Source organism: Macrobrachium nipponense, chromosome 21, assembly GCF_015104395.2.
Source record: "Macrobrachium nipponense isolate FS-2020 chromosome 21, ASM1510439v2, whole genome shotgun sequence".
NCBI classification, from domain to species: domain Eukaryota; kingdom Metazoa; phylum Arthropoda; class Malacostraca; order Decapoda; family Palaemonidae; genus Macrobrachium; species Macrobrachium nipponense.
Genome location: NC_087212.1, coordinates 57,125,991 through 57,148,078, shown reverse-complemented (window position 1 = coordinate 57,148,078; position 22,088 = coordinate 57,125,991). Strand labels below are relative to the sequence as shown.

General features: G+C 45.0%; 1 protein-coding gene across 8 annotated transcripts in view; it reads right to left on the bottom strand.

The window, feature by feature from the left end:
- The window catches only part of LOC135198046 (DNA cross-link repair 1A protein-like), a 113,627-nt gene that overhangs the window by 36,814 nt on the left and 54,725 nt on the right, over positions 1-22,088 (bottom strand). For all 8 annotated transcript variants that reach the window (XM_064225432.1, XM_064225427.1, XM_064225428.1 and 5 more), the window contains exons 5-7: positions 21,071-21,175; positions 20,450-20,586; positions 6,948-7,038 (exon numbers count right to left, since the gene is read on the bottom strand). In XM_064225432.1, the coding sequence (XP_064081502.1) occupies positions 6,948-7,038; positions 20,450-20,586; positions 21,071-21,175 (333 nt within the window). The remainder of the gene's footprint in view (positions 1-6,947; positions 7,039-20,449; positions 20,587-21,070; positions 21,176-22,088) is intronic.

The window sequence follows — 22,088 nt, the reverse complement described above, 5'->3', positions numbered from 1 at the left end:
TTAAATATCTTGGTATTCTCTACATAAAAAATATCAATACTGCACCATAAATACATCACACAAAATAGTGATACAATAAAATGATATTGTTATTTTACAATAAAGTTTTGTACATACTTACCTGGCAGATATATACTTAGCTTACGTCTCTGACGTCACGACAGAATTCAAAATTCGCGGCAAATGCGACAGGTAGGTCAGGTGATCTACCCCACCCGCCGCTGGGTGGCAGGTGTATGAACCAATCCCCCTTTCCAGTCATAATTTTTCTTCCACCTGTCTCCTGAGGGGAGGCTGGGAGGGCCATCAATCGTATATATCTGCCAGGTAAGTATGTACAAAACTTTATTGTAAAATAACAATATCATTTTTGTACATGAACTTTCCTGCCAGATATATACTTAGCTGATTGACACCCTTGGTGGAGGGAAAAAGACAGAGCTAACAAGGAAAAAGGGGAAACAACATCTGTTGTAGGATACTAACAAACCTTGGTTCTTACCTGATAAGGCTGAAGACTTCATAGTTACTGTCTATTAGTCTGCAAAGCCTGAAGAGCTACAGCGAGGGCGTGACCTACAGCTGGAAAAGAAAAACTCTTTAGGGTCTACCGAATGGGATTTGATATCCACTTACTCAGTAGAATCCAAGTCGGATCATGTCAATGGGGATTCGCCCTCTTAAATGACAGAGCCTGACCACTACCAATGCAGGGAGCTCTAGCACAAACAGATCACCTAACCATTCTAATGTTAGCAATACGAATAGAAAGAGATGCCTACCCGCATCCTCTTTCAAACCATAAAAACACAATACAAACAATAGGGGAAAAAATTTACAAAGGATATGCTTCAGCTCCCTGCCCCAGCACCGAATCCGCCGATACATACGGGCCTAACGCGAAGCACTTATCGTAAGTAATCTTGACGTCTCTAAGGTAGTGGTTCGCGAATACTGAATTGCATCTCCAGAATGTTGCTTTCATCAGATTCTGGAGTGACATATTCTTGTTGAAAGCCAAGGACGTCGCAATGGCTCTTACCTCGTGAGCCTTGACTTTCAAAAGCTTGAAGTGATCCTCACCGCAAGCCAAATGTGCTTCCTTCACGAGGCTTCTAATAAAGAAGGACAAAGCATTTTTAGACAATGGTCTACTGGGATCCTTTACAGAGCACCAAAGTCTGTCCTTAATGCCCTTAAGAGACTTCTTCCGCTGGAGGTAGTATCTTAAAGTCCTCACAGGGCAAAGAGTTCTTTCTGGCTCTTCCCCTACCAGGGGAGCTAAGCCTGGAACCTCAAAACTCCTTGGCCAAGGATTTGAGGGGTTCTCGTTCTTAGCTAGAAAAGAAGGAAGGAAGGAACAAATCACGGAATCTCCTTTGAAACCTACCCTTCCTTCTAGAGCATGAAGCTCACTAACTCTCTTGGCAGATGCTAAAGCCAAAAGAAACAGAGCCTTCTTCGTAAGATCCTTGAAAGAAGATGACTGGGGAGGTTCGAACTTCGAGGACCTCAGGAAACGAAGAACCACATCCAGGTTCCAGCTCGGAATTTGAGAAGAGGGTTTCTTGCAAGTTTCAAAAGATCTTAGCAGATCATGTAGATCTTTGTTGTTGGAGATATCTAAATTCCTGTGCCTAAACACAGCTGCTAACATGCTCCGATATCCTTTGATGGTCGAAACTGCAAGACCGCATTTTTCCCTGAGAAAAACCAGGAAATCTGCGATTTGGGTCACAGAGGTACTGGAAGAGGAAAGCTTCTGGTTTCTGCACCAACGGCGAAAGACGTCCCACTTCGACTGGTAGACACTAAGGGTAGAGGGCCTTCTAGCTGATGCGATAGCCTTCGCTGCCTTAGCTGAAAACCCCTTCGCTCTGACAAGACTTTTGACAGTCGAAAGCCAGTCAGATTGAGAGCGGGGAGGTTTCTGTGATACCTGTCGAAGTGGGGTTGTCTGAGCAGATCTACTCTTTGTGGAAGAGCTCTTGGAAAGTCCACCAGCCATTCCAGTACCTCTGTGAACCAATCTTGGGCCGGCCAGAATGGAGCTACCAGCGTCATCCTTGTCGCTTCCAAGGCCGCAAACTTTCTGAGTGTTTGACTCAGAATCTTGAATGGAGGAAAGCATAGACGTCCAGACCTCTCCAGTCTAGAAGGAAAGCATACGACTGACACTGCTCCTGGGTCCGAGATCGGGGAGCAGTAGAGGTCTATTCTCTTGTTCTTTGCTGTCGCAAAAAGGTCGATATGAGGTCTGCCCCATAACCTCCACAGGTCCTGGCAAACTTCTGAGTGCAGAGTCCACTCCGAGGGGAGCACTTGATTCCTCCTGCTCAGGAGATCGGCTCTGACATTCCTTTCTCCCTGTACGAACCTGGTGAGGAGAACGATCTTCCTTGCCTGAGACCACAACAGCAAGTCCTTCGCTGTTTCGTACAGGGAGAAAGAGTGTGTCCCCCCCCCTGCTTTCTTATGTAAGCCAAGGCTGTGGTGTTGTCCGAGTTGACCTGAACTATAGCATTTCGGACGTGGGGCTCGAAGGCTTTTAACGCCAACCACATTGCCATCAACTCTTTGTTGTTGATGTGCCAGGACACCTGTTCCCCCTCCCAGGTGCCTGACACTTCTCTTGACCCTAGGGTCGCACCCCAACCCGTCTCCGACGCGTCGGAAAACAATACTTGGTTCGGGTTTGGCATGTACAGAGACAGACCTTCTGCAAATCGGAGAGGATCTGTCCACCACAGAAGGTCCTTCTTGATTCCTTTTGATATCCTGAAGGAGAATTCCAGGTCTAGAGAGAGACACCTCCAGTTCCGGTAAAGGAAGAATTGGAGAGGTCTGAGATGCAACCTTCCTAGAGAAACGAATTGCTCCAGCGAGGAAAGTGTCCCCAACAGACTCATCCACTCCCTCGCTGTGCATGCATCTTTCTCTAGGAAGGTCGTTAGTTTCTCTTGGCAACGAGCAATCCTCTCTGGTGACGGATATGCCCGAAAATCCGGAGAAACCATCCGAATCCCCAGATATATCAGCTCTTGACTGGGGATTAATTGTGACTTCTGGAAGTTCACCAGAAGCCCCAACGAACTTGCTAAAGTCAGTGTCTTTTGTAGGTCCTCCAGACATCTTTCTTGTGAGCTTGCTCTGATCAGCCAATCGTCTAGATAGAGAGACAGCCTCACTCCCTCCAAATGTAGCCACTGCGCTACATTCTTCATTAAACCCGTGAAAACTTGAGGGGCTGTCGAAAGGCCGAAGCACAAGGCCCTGAATTGGAAGATCTTCCCTCCCATCATGAATCTCAGAAACTTCCGTGAAGAAGGATGGATAGGCACATGGAAGTAAGCGTCCTGAAGATCTAGGGACACCATCCAGTCCCCTGGACGAAGAGCCGCCAACACTGAAGAAGTTGTCTCCATGGCGAACTTCCTTTTTTCTACGAAGACATTCAGGGCGCTTACATCCAGAACCGGTCTCCATCCTCCTGAGCTCTTGGGAACTAGGAACAGTCTGTTGTAAAAACCCGCAGAATGAGGATCTTTCACTAGTTCTATCGCCTCCTTCTCCAGCATAAGATCTACTGCTAGAGAGAGGGCTTGATTCATGATGGGGTCCTTGTACTTGGCTACCAACTCCCTCGGAGTCGTCGTCAACGGAGGTCTTGATAAGAAGGGAATGAGGTAGCCTTTGTGGACAATCGAGAGTGACCAGTTGTCCGCCCCTTTCTGGGCCCAGACGTCGGCAAACTTCAGAAGTCTGGCACCCACTGATGTCTGGAGAACTTGAATCCTACTTCTTCCCTCTGATGGATCTAGAGAAGGTCTTCCCTCGTTTAGTGGGTCTAGATCCTCTAGAGGAAGAAGCTCTGGCAGGAGGGACTCCTCGAAAGGGCTCCTGCCTAACTGGAGTCTCTCTCTTGGTTTTAGCTTGGAAAGAAGAGTGAGGCTTCCTGGTAGACTGGGCTAGCATGTCCTGTGTAGCCTTAGCTGAAAGGGCACAAGAAACATCCTGAACGATCTTCTTAGGGAAGAGTTGAGGAGAGAGCTGAGAATACAGGAGAGAGGCTCTCTGAGCATGCGATACTGATTTCGTCAGGAACGAACAGTACACAGATCTCTTCTTGATCACTCCCGCTCCGAAAAGTGAAGCTACTTCACTCGATCCATCCTCACTGCCTTGTCCATACACGTGAGAACATGATAAGATCCTCAGGAGAAATGGAATCCGGGGTCTGCGTCTTCTTGGCCAAAACGCCCAAAGACCAGTCTAGGAAGTTAAACACCTCCAGGACTCGGAACATTCCCTTCAACAGGTGGTCAAGCTCATTCATCCCCCATGTCGTCTTAGCAGACATGAGGGCAGAGCGTCGAGAGGAATCCACCAGTAAAGAGGAGTCCGAGTCTGCCGAGGATGGAAGAACGAGGCCCAAGGGTTCTCCCGATTCATACCAGAATCCTAGTTTCCCAGTAAGCTTAGAAGGAGGGAAAGAGAACACCGTCTTCCCTTTCTCTTCCTTCGAAAGAAGCCACTCACCAAAACCTCTAAGCGCCTTCTTCATAGAGATTGCAGGCTTCATCCTGACACAGGATGAAACCTTCGAAGTTTTCGAAGTCGAAAATAACGAAAGAGGCGAGGGCGGGGCGACAGGAGAAAGGGCGTCTCCAAATTCCTGAAGCAACAGGTCCGTCAAACGCTTGTATGAAGAAACGGAGGAATCTTTAGGAATTTCTTCTTCCGAGGGATCCTGTTCTTCTTCCGCCGAAGATCCTTCACGATCCTTACGATGAAAGGCTGTCTTGTCCTCAGCCGAGAGTCCATCCTTGGAAGAACGTCTGGAAGAACTCTGACATCTAACCGGGGAAGTTATAACTTCCGTTGAGCTTCTGCCTGAAAACTCCTTCTTGTCAGGATGAGGGCGTATTCTAGGCTCTTGGCGCCTAACGAACGCAGGGCGAAAATCTGGCGAAGAGCGCCTATCATGCGAAGAGCGCTATCAGGCGAAGAGCGCCTGATTAGGCGAAGAGCGCCCTGATTAGGCGAAAAGCGTCTATCAGGCTCCTGGCGCCTGTCTAAAGGAGAGCGGCTGCCTGGCGAAGAGCGCCTGTCATGCGGGAAGCGATTATCAGGCTCTTGGCGCCTGCTGCGAGGAGAGCGAATCCTCTGGCGACGAGCCCGCCTACCAGGCGAGAAGCGTCTGACAGATTCCCGGCGCCTAACTCGAGGAGAGCGAAAATCGGGAGAAGAGCCTTGAAAGAGAAGAGCGCCTACCAGGCTCTTGTGCCCTGCTAAGCGAAGGGCGGCTGACAGGAGAAGAGCGCCTGTCTACCAAAGGGCGTCTGGTCACAGGAGAGCGAAAGCCTGAAGGAGAGCGGCTACCATGAGAAAAACGCCTACCAGGCTCCTGGCGTCTGCCAGCGGGAGAGATCCTGTCTCGAGACGAGCGCCTGTCAGGAGAGGCTCGTCTACGGGAAGCATGCCCCTTGTCCGACGGAGAAACGATGTCCGCAGGAGAGCGCCTGTCCGTTGAAGAGCGCCTCGTACTACGATCCACTCCTGGAGAGAGGGCGGTTACTGACGAATAGCGTAAGCCTGGAGAAGAGCGCCTGGACTTCTTTACCGGGAGCGAGACGTCCTTCCTACGACCAGAAGTCACAATCAAGGAGTCAGCCAGAGCCGTAATCTGCGCCTGCAGACTAGCCAACACACGTGTAGGAGACTTAACAAAGTCCTTCACGGGAGACGCAGCTCGATCCTTACTAGGAGAGCGAAACTCCAAAGAAATCCTCGGTTTCTTCACATCCAATCCAGGATCTTCCGAAAAAACTTCAGGGCTGGAGGGGAGAGCGGAAGAAGCCTGCCAGGCTCTCTTCGACGCCCGAGAAGCTTACGAGGAGCTCCAACCACGTTTGGGCGAAGGAGAAGGCGAAGACGAGAAGCATTGCCGTAAGACTTCTCTCTTAGCGCGATCCAAGGTAGCCTGGGATCGAACATCAGGCGCTACCGAGGGGACGCCTGACCGGTGGGGGTTCTCCCTAACCTTCCTGCGGCTTTCGACTTTCCTCCTCCACTGGGTCTGTGAGTCTGGAAGAGGTCTAGGCCTAGAAGCATTAGGGAGCCGATCAGACGCACCCTCCACTGCACTGGGATCACTGCACAAATTGCTATCACTCTTACCTTCTAGCACTTTAATTTTCAGCTCCATGCTGCGAATAGTGGCTCTCATAGTGTCCACCTCCGAAGGCGCATCTTCGGGTTCGGTGCAGGAAGCAGGGGCTGAAACTGGAAAAGGCGCTACGTCTACAACAGCGCGAGACCTACTAGAACTCCTAGATGAAGCTTTCCTAACCTTGTCCTTCTCAAGCTTTCTTACATAAGAAGAAAGCGCCTTCCATTCTTCTTCATTCAAATTACCACATTCATTACAAGGGTTAATAAATGAGCAGTCATTCCCCCTACACCTCATGCATACTGTGTGAGGGTCTACCGCAGCTTTCGGTAGCCTCACCTTACAATCGCTAACAGAACAAACTCTGAACATAGTTGATTTCTTAATTTCTAAATCAGACATAATGAAATTCCAAGAATAATCAAAAGAATAATCCAAAACCAGTCCACAAATCGCAAATGCCAAGCCAAGGAGCAGGTACTTCACCAAAAGTCCGATGAAACAATCCAGGGCGAAAACGAGTAATAATCCAAAATCGAGAGGTATCGACAACAGATGTAGTCGACACCGGCGACAGAAAAATTATGACTAGAAAGGGGGATTGGTTCATACACCTGCCACCCAGCGGCGGGTGGGGTAGATCACCTGACCTACCTGTCGCATTTGCCGCGAGTTTTGAATTCTGTCGTGACGTCAGAGACGTAAGCTAAGTATATATCTGGCAGGAAAGTTCATGTACAAAATTAAGGCCTCATTTTAAATTTTAGAGTACTACCTGTTATATATTTGTAGAATGGGCAGGTTCTGTTTCCTCCACCACCATAGAACTGTGTTTGTTGCACCTGTTTCTGTGGAGGATTCTGAACCTGCAAGGGAAAATATAAAGACCCATGTTAACAATGATAAACAACACATGAACACTTTGACAGTACCATACAGTAATGGATTTGATGACATGCAAGTGTTACAAACAACCAATCCATATAAACAATCCAGCTGAAATAAATCTTGGAAGCAATTTTGTACACAGTGGAACCTCAATATATGAAAGTCCCAACTTACGAAAAATTCAGGTTATGAAAGCAAAGACGAAGATTTTTTTGCCTCTGCATATAAAAATAATTCAGGTTACGTAAGGGTGTTACTATAAAGTCCTGAGATTCGCCCAGACCACCGAGAATAATTTTAAAACTCGCACGCCGCCAGCTGAGTAGACTCTCCACCATCCTCCCACTCTCCCATTGGTTCCTGATGCTAGTCACCGCCGTAAGATCCTGCTCTCCTATTGGTCAGCATCTGTCCCATCATCCCTCTACGTAAAGGTGTCGTTCAGCCACTTCGTCGCATCAGCATTATCATACGCATGCGGAATTCGTTCGTTCACATATACGTATTTTGTTAGTTAATGTAAATTTGTGTTAGTGATTTTGCTTTCTACTTGTATACTCTATTGTGTTGTGTGTAGACTTAATCAACTTAATTAGCCATGGGTCCCAAGAATGTTGCTGAAGTTCACAGAAAGAAGAGAATGCTTTCTATGGAGAATAAGATGGAGATAATTAAGAAGTATAAAGCTGGCATGCGGTTGAGTGTGATCGCAAAGGAATATGGCCGAAATCCATCAACGATAGGCATCATCCTTGAGGAGAAAGAAGCCATCAAAGCAGTTACACCTTCCAAGGGCGTGACTATTTTGTCCAACCAGAGGAGCCACGAGCATGATGAGATGGAGAGGCTGCTTCTTGTATGGATTAAAGACAAAGAAATCGCTGGCGATATGATAACCGAGACGGCAATCTGCCAGAAAGCCACCACTATTTTCGGTTATCTGATTGCCCAGGCTGAAGACGCAACCCCAGACTTCAAGGCTTCTCGTGGGTGGTTTGATAAATTCCGTAAACGGAAGGGCATCCATTTGGTAGTGAAGAAATTGAAATTTTGTAAAAAATGTAAAGTATAATAAAAAAAAAAAAAATTTTAAGTTTTTTGTAAAGTTAAGTGTTAATGTTTTCTGCCATTTGTTAATGTGTTTCGTAAAGTTTAGTGTTAATGTTTTCTGCCATTGTTTAATGTGTTTCGTAAAGTTAAGTGTTCATGTTTTCTGCCATTTGTCCTCCTTCTCTGTCACCACTTTCGAAGATCGCCTCACTCGAAAGGTAAGGTTCTACATTTTACTACTTTTACGTATATAGGGCCTTGAGAGAGACTAGATACGTAAACGGAAGTAATTTAGGGATTTCAAGAGGGAATTGCTTGAACTTACCGTAAACTTTCTTTAGAGGGAAGGTCGCCAGAAAACTCAGCTCGTTACTTTAAAACTATTTATTTACAGAAAGGCCCGTGCTGGCCTGGAGAAAAGTTAAATGATATTGGCCCCCACGTTGGGGCTTATAGTCTCATTCAATTCAAGCTAATTTTCATTCACTTGGGTTAATGCACACTTGCGGGCAGAGACGGCACGTGACTCATGGAATCTTTATGCAATATTCTGTGTATCCTTGTAGAAGAATGCGGCCTGACCTCTGTTCAGGTCTGGGGTTCGTGTCCACCAGTGCGTCGTGGGTAGGCCTAATTTTGGGAGGCTGGCCATTTGACCTCTGTCCGAGATCACGTCTCGCAGCCGACTGAGAGCGATACTGCTTGCTTTCGAATCACGGGGCTTCCAAAAACCGCCTCGAGCATTGCCTGAAAGGTGGTAAACACAACGCCAGCAAATTGGGAAGGAAATAGGTCGTTATTGTAGAAGTCCCTAAAATCCATCTCCGAAGGCTTAAAGCTACTCTTGTGACCTGCCTCTCTTACCCTAAGCTTCCGTCAGACCGGAAATATCAATTCCTACGACATCCCCACCCCACTCTCCAACAACAGTAGCTTCAGGAGACGGCATGGCTGCTACTTTTATTAATTAAACATAAACTAAAACTCTGCTGGGAAGGCGAGGCGTTCTATAGACGTAGCAGCTCCCCCTGTTAAGAAGGCATTCACTCCCTTTCGGGCGTGAAGGTCTTGGCTTAAATAAGTTGATCGCCTCGACAACCCAGTTCTCCTACTCTAACTTGAAGTTTTTGAGCAGCGATACGGCTGACTACAATGGCCTACCTAACTTATAGGCAAAGATGCTAAGTGTACTAACTTAATATAGTGATGTAGTCTAGCCTAATATGTAAATAACTACACAGGTTGTCCTTGTGACGACAGTCTACTCTACCCCTAGATAAGGTTTACTGAAAATTCCTACTTGCTACTAACCTAATGCCCTGGTACTAAATCATTAGCCTAACCTACTCAATACAGTTAAATGAAGACGCAATCATTCCAGAGTGTGGTACGCACAGCAGTAGTTCAGCGACGGAACTGTTAAAATACATAATGAGAGGTAATGATGCGTTGGGGATGATGAGTGGTTAATTTACCAGGAGGGAAATGCAATGAGGTAATTATAAGTGAGGGTTAGTATTACAGTGGCTAGGGGTTAGAGGGTTAGTGCTACTGGCAGAGATCGGGCTGGCTACCCTCTGGGTAGGTGCCAGGATCATTCTGCAAATGAATGTGACACTGTACCTCAGGCACAGGTGTCAAGGAGAGCATGTGGCTCTTTTGTTAGTATGTTAATGACGTCCCTTCTTCTTCTTATTATTCCTCCAGGACCTGGCTATACCAGTCCTAGGAGTAGACGGAGGCAACGACTCTGGGGAAAGGCCAGAAACGCCGGCAGGAGCTGAGGCAGCGGTAGCCTGAAGGATTTCAGGAGAACACCCTACTTCGGTCTCTGCAGCAACCGTCGTAGAGGTGGAACCTACTGCAGGGAGGCCCTCACTCCGGCTGCTGCGGCAACCGTCGTGAGGGGAAAACTCCAGGCTGACTCCTGGTCGGGCAGTTCCTGGTTTTCCAGAGGAGGTACAAAGGTAAGGTCTGCCGGAGGTTCATCCTCGGGCGACAGAGGTAAGGATGAAGAAGAAGGAACTAGTGATTGGCCATGGGCTGTGGTAAGCTCCAGGCCTGTTGGAGGATCTCCTGTAGGAGGATCCTTGATAAGGTTAGGCGCCGGCGCTAGCTCGGGGCCAGGCGCAGAGGTCAAGTTCGGTGGTGGCTCTACGTCCAGGCTGGACGGAGCTTGGCACTGCTCAGTGCTGCCAAGTGGCACTGGCAGAGAGTTGAGGTCGACTGGACCTGTGACGGGTACCGGAGGTGCAATACCTCTCAGCGTGCCCTTGGAAATGGGAGACAGAGGCTCCTGTCTCTTGTTGAAGGCTAGGCCTTGTGGAAAATGGACAGTGTCCGCTGCTGGTAGTTTGCTAGGGCACCTAGGCCAATTAGTAGAGTGCCCTATTACGTTACAGGTTTTGCAACGGAACTGCGATAAATGGTCAATCTCCCTCCTGGTAACGGGGGAGACTGTTGTGGACATACTTCCTAGAGGAAGTAGAATTTCGATGACTCCTTGCCTTGGAGTGATTTGTTGTGGGGTTAGGACCCCTAGGCTTCTTGAACGGTGAGGGAGACTTCATGTCTTGCCCTAGGAGGAGGTCGTAACCTCCTGGGATGTAGCTTGCAACTGCAAGAGTACATTCTTTGGAGAAGTGAGGTCTGGTGACCCTCAATTGGACGGTCGGAAGGATCAGTTTAATGTGATTGATGCCTTCAATAGTTATCAATTGACGTCTGTCAATATTAGCCCCTCGGGGGATTCGATCTTCCCGTATCAGGGAGATTTGAGCGCCAGAGTCGTCGTAGGCTCTGACGTGGCTTGGCGGATAATGGCTTTGGAGGGGTGCGACTGTTATAGGGCCCTTAGCTGGGGGTCCTAGTGAAGAAGGATTGGTGACGGCCATTGCGATGGCAGGAATATTAAAATTTGCGCACCCTCCATAGTTGGCAGACATGTGACCCTTGCGGCCACAGTCTCGGCAGAACGTGTTCCAGAACCTCTTCCGTGGCACTGGATGATAAGACCGAGATGGCCCCACAGGTTGCGAATCTGTGGAGTCACCAAGGCTGGCAGTGTGCTCTGGCACAGGTGAAACGTCCTCTGTTGGATCACCCTCGGAAACAAGTACGGGGTCAACTGGTGGGGCTTTACCGTCTCCAAAAGGGACGGAGGTAGGCGGTAAAAAGGTAAAAGGCTGGCAGGATGCGGCAGGAATTTCTATCTCCGGCACTGGATCAGGACCAGGCTCACAAATAGAAAGGATGTCAGGCTGACCAGAGACGGCGGGACTAAGAGAGACAGTGGGTACAGGGCTGGAAGCTGGTAGATGGGCTGAGCTAGGATACTCTCCTTACGGGCCTTCTCCCGCTTGATGTCGAGTTCCTTCTCCTTGAGAGCGAGCTCATGCTTTCGCTCCTCTTCCCTTGCCTTCCTTTCTGCTTCTCTTTCTTTTCTCTCTGCTTCTCCGGCTTTTCTCTGGTTTTCCCTTTCTTCCTTTTCTTGCAGGCGCGCGGCAGCCTGCTGCGTCTTTATCCACTGGTCAAGGGCTGGTCCAGTGTAACCAGCCTCCCTGCCCAGAGTTATGAGGGCTCCGAGCTTCTCTAGCTCTCTGGCAAAGAAGTCACGGGAAGCAGGGGAAGACATTTCCCTTAGGCTACAGTAGAGGCTCGGAAGAAAATGAAAATAATGGCCAGGAAAGGGTACTGAATGGAATAGGAGTGCCTATTGTGGAAAGTGGCACTCACTTGGAAATGGGTTCTGCAATGTGGTAATGAAAAGTGAAAAGACTGGGTGCTCGGTGGCACTTTGGGGAGTGGCACCTTCTGATGAGGCGGACAAATCAAATGGCGTGTGCGGCGCACGTCACACTAAGGGGCGTTCCGCAGGACGGACACGCAGGTAGAATGGCTACCTGTACGGCCTGTACAGGTGCAATGGCACTTATGAGGAGGCGTTCCTTTGAGCACTGGTATCGTGCTGGTGTGTCCCGGACACTACACGCAGTATACTCAAGTATACCGAAGTGAAATGGCACTCTGTTCGGGGCAGAGTGTAATGGTGGAGGAGAGAAAGTAAAAGGTGGGAGTACTTCAGCGGCCAGTCGGTGAACAGTGTCAAGAATTAGTGGCACTGTAAAATGATAAGACCTGACGTGCACTGGTGGTGGCCAGTCCTAAACTGGTAATGACTTCCCTGTCTGGAAGTAATGAATTGGCGTGGCACACTGTGCGAATTGTGCTTGCGGTATACGCAAGTCTTTCGTGATAAAGAAAATGAAAAGACCACTCGGGCAACGACAGGTAATGAAAATTTTAGAAATGCTCAGTCACTCGCTGAAGTACTCGATAAATGAAACAAATAAATGTTTGCAAACTGCACTGGACACATGCGCGTACGTATCACGCTGTGTAAATGAAAGACACAAGAGACTAAAATAAGGTTAATTCGGCATGCTATAATTAATGGTAAGATGTAGTACTCTTGGCTTCGTGAATACTGTGTTCTGGTTTTCTCTCTCTCTCTCTCTCGGAGAGGGTGAAAAATGATATATGAATGAACTCCCTTATATTTGAATTGAACTACTAATGTTCGTTTAATATGACGCAACTTGCGTTAAATTATCTACTTACGTTAACGTTTTTTGTGAAAGAATTGCTTTGGATAACATTTTATGAAAATGATAACGCGCTCGTGGTGAACGATTTTTACGTTACTAGTAGCGGCTCGCGCTTATGAAATGATTTGCGTTTCAATATGAAATTTACAAAGACGCGTTTTACGTTAACAATTCTTGCAAGTGACTCTACTTTTAAGATTTACGTTAACTTTACGTAAGGACAAGTGAAAAATTACGGTAAGGATTTGAAAACGATGTTAGCAAACAATTGTAAATGAGGTTACGTTAAGTGAAATGAAATTTTCGCTCAGCGCGCGAGTGAGCGATGCGAGGTGAAACACGTGAGGCGAGAAGAGCGAGTTAGCACCACGGTGTGCTAGCATTGATGGCGAATCAGCTGATTCTCTGTAAATGCGAAGGCAATTTACAACACAAAATTCTACTTTCTTATTCAAGGCGAATTACGTTAATTTCTCTGGCAGGACGATAGATACTAGTACCGAGATCGATATTATTTACGTTAAAACTTCGAGACTTACGTTACTTTGCTTAAATTGTTTAGATAATGTTGAAAGAGAAAACAAACATGGCTGCCGCTGTGAATGAGACGAAGGCTGGTTGAGACCGCGCAGGCGCGAGAGAGCTCTAAGCTGAATTCAAGCTGAGAGGTAGCGGTTACCAACACTTGGAATGAAAACTAAGTTAAAAATGGATACCCTAACATATCACAGACAAAAGAATTGTACACTTCTTTTGCCGTAACTATTAGTAAAACACTCCTAACTAGCTAGGCTTTCAAACACAGCAATAAACCCTGGCAAAGCACTTCCTAGTTTTGATCTGGTTCTTTCTGGCATCTATTCTACACACGTGCTCTGTCTCGTCCGACGAGGACAGCACAAAGTAACAGAGAATTCGCGGGGCAAATTGTTTGCTCGCCGCTAAAATAAAGCTCTGGCGCGTTCGCCGTTACAATAATAAGATTTCTACCTACGCTCTTTTAAACACTTCTACAATAAAAATACTTAAACGTACCTTAAGCTAACATTGGTTATAGAATAATCATATTAATGAATGGAATACCTTACCGTGAGTCAGTGTGTCTTCTTTCCCTGCAAGTGTGCTTGATTTACTTTTTGTAAAATAATTTTACACGTTTTACGTTTTACAACGATAACGCGATTTACAAGCTTTTTTAAGCAAGCCCGGATTCGATCCTCGGCGAGGTCGACAATTTTACGTATATAGAGCCTTGAGAGAGACTAGATACGTAAACGGAAGTAATTTAGGGATTTCAAGAGGGAATTGCTTGAACTTACCGTAAACTTTCTTTAGAGGGAAGGTCGCCAGAAAACTCAGCTCGTTACTTTAAAACTATTTATTTACAGAAAGGCCCGTGCTGGCCTGGAGAAAAGTTAAATGATATTGGCCCCCACGTTGGGGCTTATAGTCTCATTCAATTCAAGCTGATTTTCATTCACTTGGGTTAATGCACACTTGCGGGCAGAGACGGCACGTGACTCATGGAATCTTTATGCAATATTCTGTGTATCCTTGTAGAAGAATGCGGCCTGACCTCTGTTCAGGTCTGGGGTTCGTGTCCACCAGTGCGTCGTGGGTAGGCCTAATTTTGGGAGGCTGGCCATTTGACCTCTGTCCGAGATCACGTCTCGCAGCCGACTGAGAGCGATACTGCTTGCTTTCGAATCACGGGGCTTCCAAAAACCGCCTCGAGCATTGCCTGAAAGGTGGTAAACACAACGCCAGCAAATTGGGAAGGAAAATAGGTCTTATTGTAGAAGTCCCTAAAATCCATCTCGAAGCCTAGCTACTCTTGTGACCTGCCTCTCTTACCCTAAGCTTCCGTCAGACTGGAAATATCATTCCTACGACATCCCCACTCTCCCAACAACAGTAGCTTCAGGAGACGGCATGGCTGCTACTTTTATAATTAAACATAACTAAAACTCTGCTGGGAAGGCGAGGCGTTCTATAGACGTAGCACTACATATGTACGTACAGTATTTCTTGTACTATGTACACTAATACACTTTATTTACAGGTCAGTCACAGTTAGGTTAGGTATTGAATGGTCCAAATTGTTGTATTTCATTGTTTATTGGTCAATTTAGCTTTATTATAAAATTTACTGTGGTGTTTTTGTAGGGCTTGGAACGAATTAGACAATTTACATGTAAAACGTGGTTCGAGATACGAAAAAATCAGGTTATGAAGGCCACTTCGGAATGGATTAATTTCGTATCCTGAGGCACTACTGTATTTCCTAGGTATGCAAATCAAAGCATTTACAGGGAGGGTCTTCTTTGCGGATGAGTGATCTGGCTGTGAACTTGGAAACTAGGGTATACCATGGTGGAAATGAGAGAGAGAGAGAGAGAGAGAGAGAGAGAGAGAGATGACGAGAGACGAGAGAGAGAGAGAGAGAGAGAGAGAGAGAGAGAGAGAGAGAGAGAGAGAGAGAGAGAGAGAGCTATCCCTACTATTTGTGCCATTATGACATTTTTTCCTTGAGTTACACTGACAAAGTGGGGTGGCTAAGGTGGGTTAGTCATAAAAAGCTTTTTTGGTTTGTATACCAACGCACAATATAAATTGTTTCACAAATTTATGTCTCTATGTGGATACAAACACTGCATTTTATGTGGAGTCTTCAGGAGTGGGATAGTCCCCCCAACTGACTGGAGTTGGATCCCATCCAAAATTACCATGTTCCCGATTGCACATGCAATCAAAGATTACATGACTCAGCCTCCCAACTCTCTGGTTAGAAGCTTGACCAGGGTAGCAGGACCCTGGGCTGAAACAACCTATGTATACAGACAGACATTAAACTTAGTGAGGAAGGTGTTCAAAGAACCTGTTCAAAGAACCTGTTCAAAGAACCATGACATTTCCTGAAAGATATTTCAAGTAGGTTGGTAAATATACCAGCTATTACTAAGTAATGGGTTTAGAATAAGTTCTTTCTTTTCCGTTTTTCCTTGTTATAAAAATGGGCAGATGGCAACATATTCCTGGACTAGTTGCTCGTTATATATGTATCAAATCCATTCCACATGTACTTTGGCCTGGAGTTTGCTTCAATAATTAGAAAGGCAGGAAGGAGAGTACATTCATTGAACTTTCCCACTCTAAAATAATAATGGGCTTGGGTTCTTAGAAGAGACACTGATTATCCTAGTGAGACTGTCCATGGATGCATTGGGCAAATCCAGAACTCAATGATTGAGCAGGGGTTTTATGATGGTTTGGTGACATTTTTATAACTGTTCTTGTTCAACAAAAGTTGGAATTACTATGCAGGGAATTATCATTTCAGAATGTCAGTGCACTATTTTCTAAAAGATATATACTATATGGTGGTCTTCCTTTCATAATGGAAAGGGTTGAGCATATGAAAAACGAAAAGTGATTTAGTTCTAAATGAATTCTAAGTGATAAGAATTGGTAGAAATCAAGGAAAATAATTGTTAAATTTGCAAATGTAAAGCCATTTGAATATTTATGTGGTATGACTAAATTAATCTATGTATACAGATTGTGATTTGCAAATTACATACTATACTTTGTAATGGATAAGATATAACTGTATTTGTATATAATGTACAATGACTCCTTGAGAAATGAGAATCCAAAATAGAATGAGAGAAAATGACAAATCTTAGAATCAATTTGTATTTTTCATAGCTAACAAACCTTCGGTCTTGACAATAGGATATTTCCAAGTGCAGCTGGTAAACCGGAAACGCCTGCGCATACGAGGTGAGATCTGGTCGAAGGCCACATCTAAACTCGTGATACCCAGTCTTTTCCTAACCACCTTGGAGAGTAGATGCTTATGCTTTGCTCTCCTCCCAAGCTGGTTGTGTTTTGCCCATGTTCTTTCTTTCCAGTGTGATTAAGAGTTTGTGTTTTGGATTATGGCTTCCTCTGGAACTACTTGTCCTTGCCAACGTATGTGTCCAGGCATCCGAGGATTTCCTTGCTCGAGGTTTTTAGTGTCTGTGGTAACGGACACGCACGCCACTTGCAGTAGGTGCAGATGTATCTTTTGTACTATAATAAATCCTTGTCCCTATTTGGGAGGGCTTTGCTTCTCCTACAAATAACGAGTTGTCAGCTACTTTTCCTTTGTTTGTAACTAATTCTCTTGTTCCTTTTCTTCCATTGATTTGTCGATGGAAGTATCGGGAGTGCCACAGGCTGATGTTTTGTGTAATGTTACCCCTTCTCCTTCAGGTTCCAATGCTCATCCCGAAAGTGGGGAGGCTTCCTCATCACAATCTTGCCTTTCAGATTCGGAGTCTTCCAAAATGGCAGCGGTTTGGGCATCGCTTGGGCTACGGGGAGCTCCCTCCTTGGAAGGCTTGCTAACACATTTCATGGAGTCCAGCTCCCACCCTCCCCAAGCTCCCGCTGTCCTCCCGCCTCTCCTGGCCTCTTCTATGCTGGGTTGCATGGGCAGCCATATTGCGAGTCAACTCTGCTAGAGGGGCCATCGATTAGCTCTGCTCATATAGAGAGCGTGATGTCACTCCCAGCATCCTCTCGGTCCATGATGTCAGTAGTAGCAGCCGCTCACCCTCCCGTCGCTGTGATGTCATCGTTACCTGTTATGGCGCCTCTTCCGCACTCGCCGATCTGTCAAGAGGCCTTGTTTCAGGCGTTCTTCAAGCAGCTGGACTCTGTTTTGGATGAGAAGTTATCGGCGTTCGCTGTAAAGGAGAATGTGCAGAAGCGGAAGGCCTCACCTCCTACCCCCTGTCGTGAAGAGATCTTGTGGAAAGGAAGTCCTCGCATCAGATGTTGGAGAGTTAAGAACTTTGTGATTTCTCTTTCTCTGAGTAGAGGGAGTGGTTCACCTTCTCCTCCTCATGTCCGTGTTTCTCCTCTCGAACATGGTTGTCCTGCCAAGATAAGCTCTTCTCCTGCCCCTACATCTTGGAATAACATTTGAGATTCTGGCAGGAGTTCCTGCAAGAAGGAGTCTTCCTCGTCGTCTGCTACACAAAGTCGCTAGTAGCCTGACATCGTTGTCTATTCACGCTCGCATACCTACACTTCGACGTGTTCATGACTGTAGGAGTGTTGAGCCTTGGTCGTCTGTACACGATCGAAGCTCTGGCCTTCGTGTATGTGAGGATGTGGTTGAAGTTGCTCCCACATCCTCTTCCTCAGTTCCGAACCACGTCGAGAGTGAACTTCTATCACCAGAAATACACATCTCTCACTCCTCAATGGAATGGCCGAGAATCGAACCCGCAACCACCGAGGTGGGACGCTAATACCATACCAACCACGCCGCTGAGGCACTCGGTAAGGATGATGAGGCTCCAATCAAGGAGTCCAAAGTTGCAGAAGTGGAGGTGCTACAGGACAAAGACGTAATCCAAGGACAGATTACTCGTTCTCCTGGGAGGATGCTTGTCCCTGAGACTCGTTCTTCTCCGAAGAACTCGCTTCATTCTCGTTCAGTGTCTCATGACAGGGCACGATCAATGTCTCGCGGACACGCCCACGTATTGTCACAAGATCGTGTACATTGTCCCTCACGTGAACGCGTACACATTTTGCCTGACGTACACGTACATGATCGCTTCACCGATGGTGTTCCTGATTTGTTACATGAATCTGGAAGGAGTTTGAGTAAGGAATCTGTCGTCATGTACCGAGGGATTCTGGGTCTTGGCCACGAACTCCGGGACAAATTTGAAGGTCACCGACCCCCAACCCCTGGTATGTTTCACATCATAACTAAGGCCATGAAGCTCTTCTATCCTCTTCAAGGAAGCCAAAGCTAAAAAGAAAACTGCCTTCAGCGTCAAGTTTCTGTCTGAGGAACGCCCTAAGGGTTCGTAAGGAGCTCTAGTGAAACTCTTAGGGACAAGTGAAATATACCATGCAGGAGGCTTAATTTCCCTTGGAGAACAGGTCTATTTTTTTTTTGTTATGAAACCATTATATTAATAATTTTTACATCCATTCTGAAATAGATAACAGTATCCATTAAATACCAAGTTTTACAGTCACAGATTAGGTATGTTTTAATAACAAATCAGTGCCTCTTTGATCTAATGTTTGAAAACAGTGCCCTTTGAAATAATACAAAACTTTATCAAGTTTCTGAAATGGATAAAGCATCATTCCAGTATTTGTTGCATAATGTTCCTTATTACCCACAGACTGTCCTTGGAATGTGGGTCTCTCAAACCATTATCTGAAAATGTAAAAATCTGTAATGAACCTGGTACCAATCACAAGGCATAGGCTCTGGAAATATTGGCAAATGAAAATACATATGCATGTAATCTCCAACTGTTCAGTCATCATTTTCTTAAACTCTAGGCAAGGTTGAGTGCTTACAGTATCACATCTGCAAAAATACCTCCTTCCCATTAGTCTCTCCACTTCATCACTATCACTATGGTCTTCTTGCTGATATGCTGCATCATCAGGATCATCATCAATTTTTAACTCCTCTAAGCATTCCAATATGACAAATTTGTAATCATTTTTATTTTTCATAACTAACAGACCTGAGGTCTTAACATTAAGATAACCTTCTAGCGTCAGCTGGAAATCCAGTAAAATTAATACTACTTTTGCCATTGTCATTTTCACTTTCAGAATCTGCAAATTCCCCAACTTCCACTTCCATTTCCCAGAACTCCAACTGGTGAGATGTGTCCTCCTATGTCAAGGAATTTTTAGGTATTTTACACTGTACACTTGAATCTCAAATGTAGCTTGAATTATCAGAATCAGCACATGAGGTACTGGGCTAAGGAGATCAGACATGAAATACTGGCCTAGGGAGTTCAGGGATTAGCAACATTACATTTCACCACAAAATCTTAATGACAACTGTCAATCCACCTATGCACTGAGCTGAGGCCTAAAGAGTTGCCAATCTGTTATTCATGGCACATTTGAGCCATATGAATATTTTCCTGCAAAATTAATTCAAGTAAATCTCTTACAATACTTCTGGACCCTACCCCAAAGTTGTGAATCCTCAAACCCACCCACTTTCCCTGACGAAAAGGCATGGGGCTGGAGCGAACATTTATCATGGACAGACATGGCATGTAATGAAGATGGCTGCTGACTGATGCTGTTGCCACATCTGAGCAGGTGAGACAGTGAAAGCTGAGTCAATTGTTGTATGATAGGAGATAGAGCCCTCCTGTCCTGAGTCCTTTATATTCTATCACTGTGCCAACAAGCACCATTCTGGCAGAAACCAACTACAGTATAAGAGAATTCTTTGTAATTGCTTGGTATGTCTTATGGAGCCCTGGGGGGTCCATGAGAGTATAATTCCTTTGAGGATGAGCAGTGGCAACCTAAAACAGATTTTTCCTACGTCACAACCTGTTTTTTCACTGTGTGTACTGTTCTCCCTTTTTCAGTCCTAACACTTCTACATCATACATTTGTTTACACTCCTGTTATTCTACCTTTCTACATAAAGTCATCTCAAAATTATAGGACCTATTCTTTCAACTACATTAACCTTTAATTTATCTCCACATCTCGAACTGTTTCAAATCCTTCCTACAAGCACACACAATATGCAAACAATTTCCATAAATAAAATGCAGCTCTAACAATAACTTTTAAATTTAAAATATTTTGAAATAAGACTGACATACAGTCAAGCAATAAAATAAAAATAAAACAGGTAAATCCAGTATTTTGCATAACATACCACTGTGCCTAGATTGTTAACAGCCTTCTTTGCATTGTTTTGCATCTTAGACATTAGAGTCTTCCATTCATCCCCTGAAGATTTGTTAACTGAGTTCTGTGTACTTGAAGATTTCTTGTTAACTGAGTTTTGTGTCCCTGAAATTCAATTCAGCAAAAGTTAGAAATTTCATGATATAACAAGCACTGACTGATACACTTACAGTCTACTACAATAAAAGGAACCTAATACAACTAAAACACTGAACAGTAACTGAATCAACATTTACCCAATTAGCTTTGAACTGGTATCTTCCTTAGTATCTGCTCAACTTCTTAAACTATGCCTAGTTAAATTACTATAACTCTAATTTAAGAGCAAATCCTTCTAACACACAGAGAATATTTCATATATTTCTTAATTCTGAATAAATGAAGCAATCAAGTGAAAAAGTTGTATATGGCTGAGTAACTGGCATACACAAAATATACTTACAACTGTCATCACAACCCAAAGCAAAATAAAACTGAAAATTTTCTTTGTACATACTCCCCAAGTACTACTTTCCTTGTTTCCCCTTACAGATAGCAGTTAGGATATAACTTAGGCACTACTTGTTACTGCTTGTCACACAATACTTACTACTGCTTGTCATTTTGGTGCTCTGAGAACTAGAGCTAGGTGTCTTTTCTGAAGAGGAGTTAGAACTAACAGGTTTGAAGTAATTAAGGATGCTATTTTGACCACCTGCAAAAACAAAAGTTGAGCAAATTATTTTGATAAACTTTGGGAGGGAAACTATAAATCTGACAACCCTAATAGTATTCATCTTGCATTTTAAAACAATTTTATCTATTAATCAATTCATTTTGTGTTTTTTAACAAATGGTATCTATTCTTTCTGTATTTCCTTTTACTTTCTCTTACCTCTCCTATTGAACACCATACTCATTGGAAGCTTGAATTTCAAATTCGATGGCCCCTGTGGGTTTGTTCCATATGAATAGGTTTCATCTATACTGAATAATAATAATATGACAAATTTTCTAAGACAATTTGTATTTTTCATAGCTACAAACCTGAGGTCTTAACAATAGCATAATTTCTAGCGCCTAGCTGGATCCGGTTAAAAAACAGATGAAAGCAAGGAATCTTGTGATATCTGGCAACACATGCGTAGATCGGGTGAAGAGTGGTCAAGGACCACTCACCTGCGCCACCGCGTCAGTCTTTCCCAACTCAAGATGTCTTAACACACAGAGGGGTGGCTAGAGGTGGGCAGTATAAAGTTAAGACCTCAGGTTTGTAGCTATGAAAAATACAAATTGTCTTAGAAAATTTGTCATTTGTTCATACGCGACAAACCTTCGGTCTTAACAATAGTATAGACTCATACTTGGAGGGGGGTACAAGACATCCTAAACTGCTTGGGGGTCTACCCACCAGTCCAGCTTCCTGAAGAAATTACTTCTGGAGAGGGACTGAAGCTGGTTGAGAAGCTAGATAAATTGATATCTAACCACTCAGACCCTGAGTGACATACAATGATATATGGGAAAACCATTGTATAGGGAACCAAAGAGAAACATTGACTGTCCAACAGCAAACCAATACACCTGGGTTTGTACTACTCCCAACTCATCCTTGCCAAGGAGTGGAG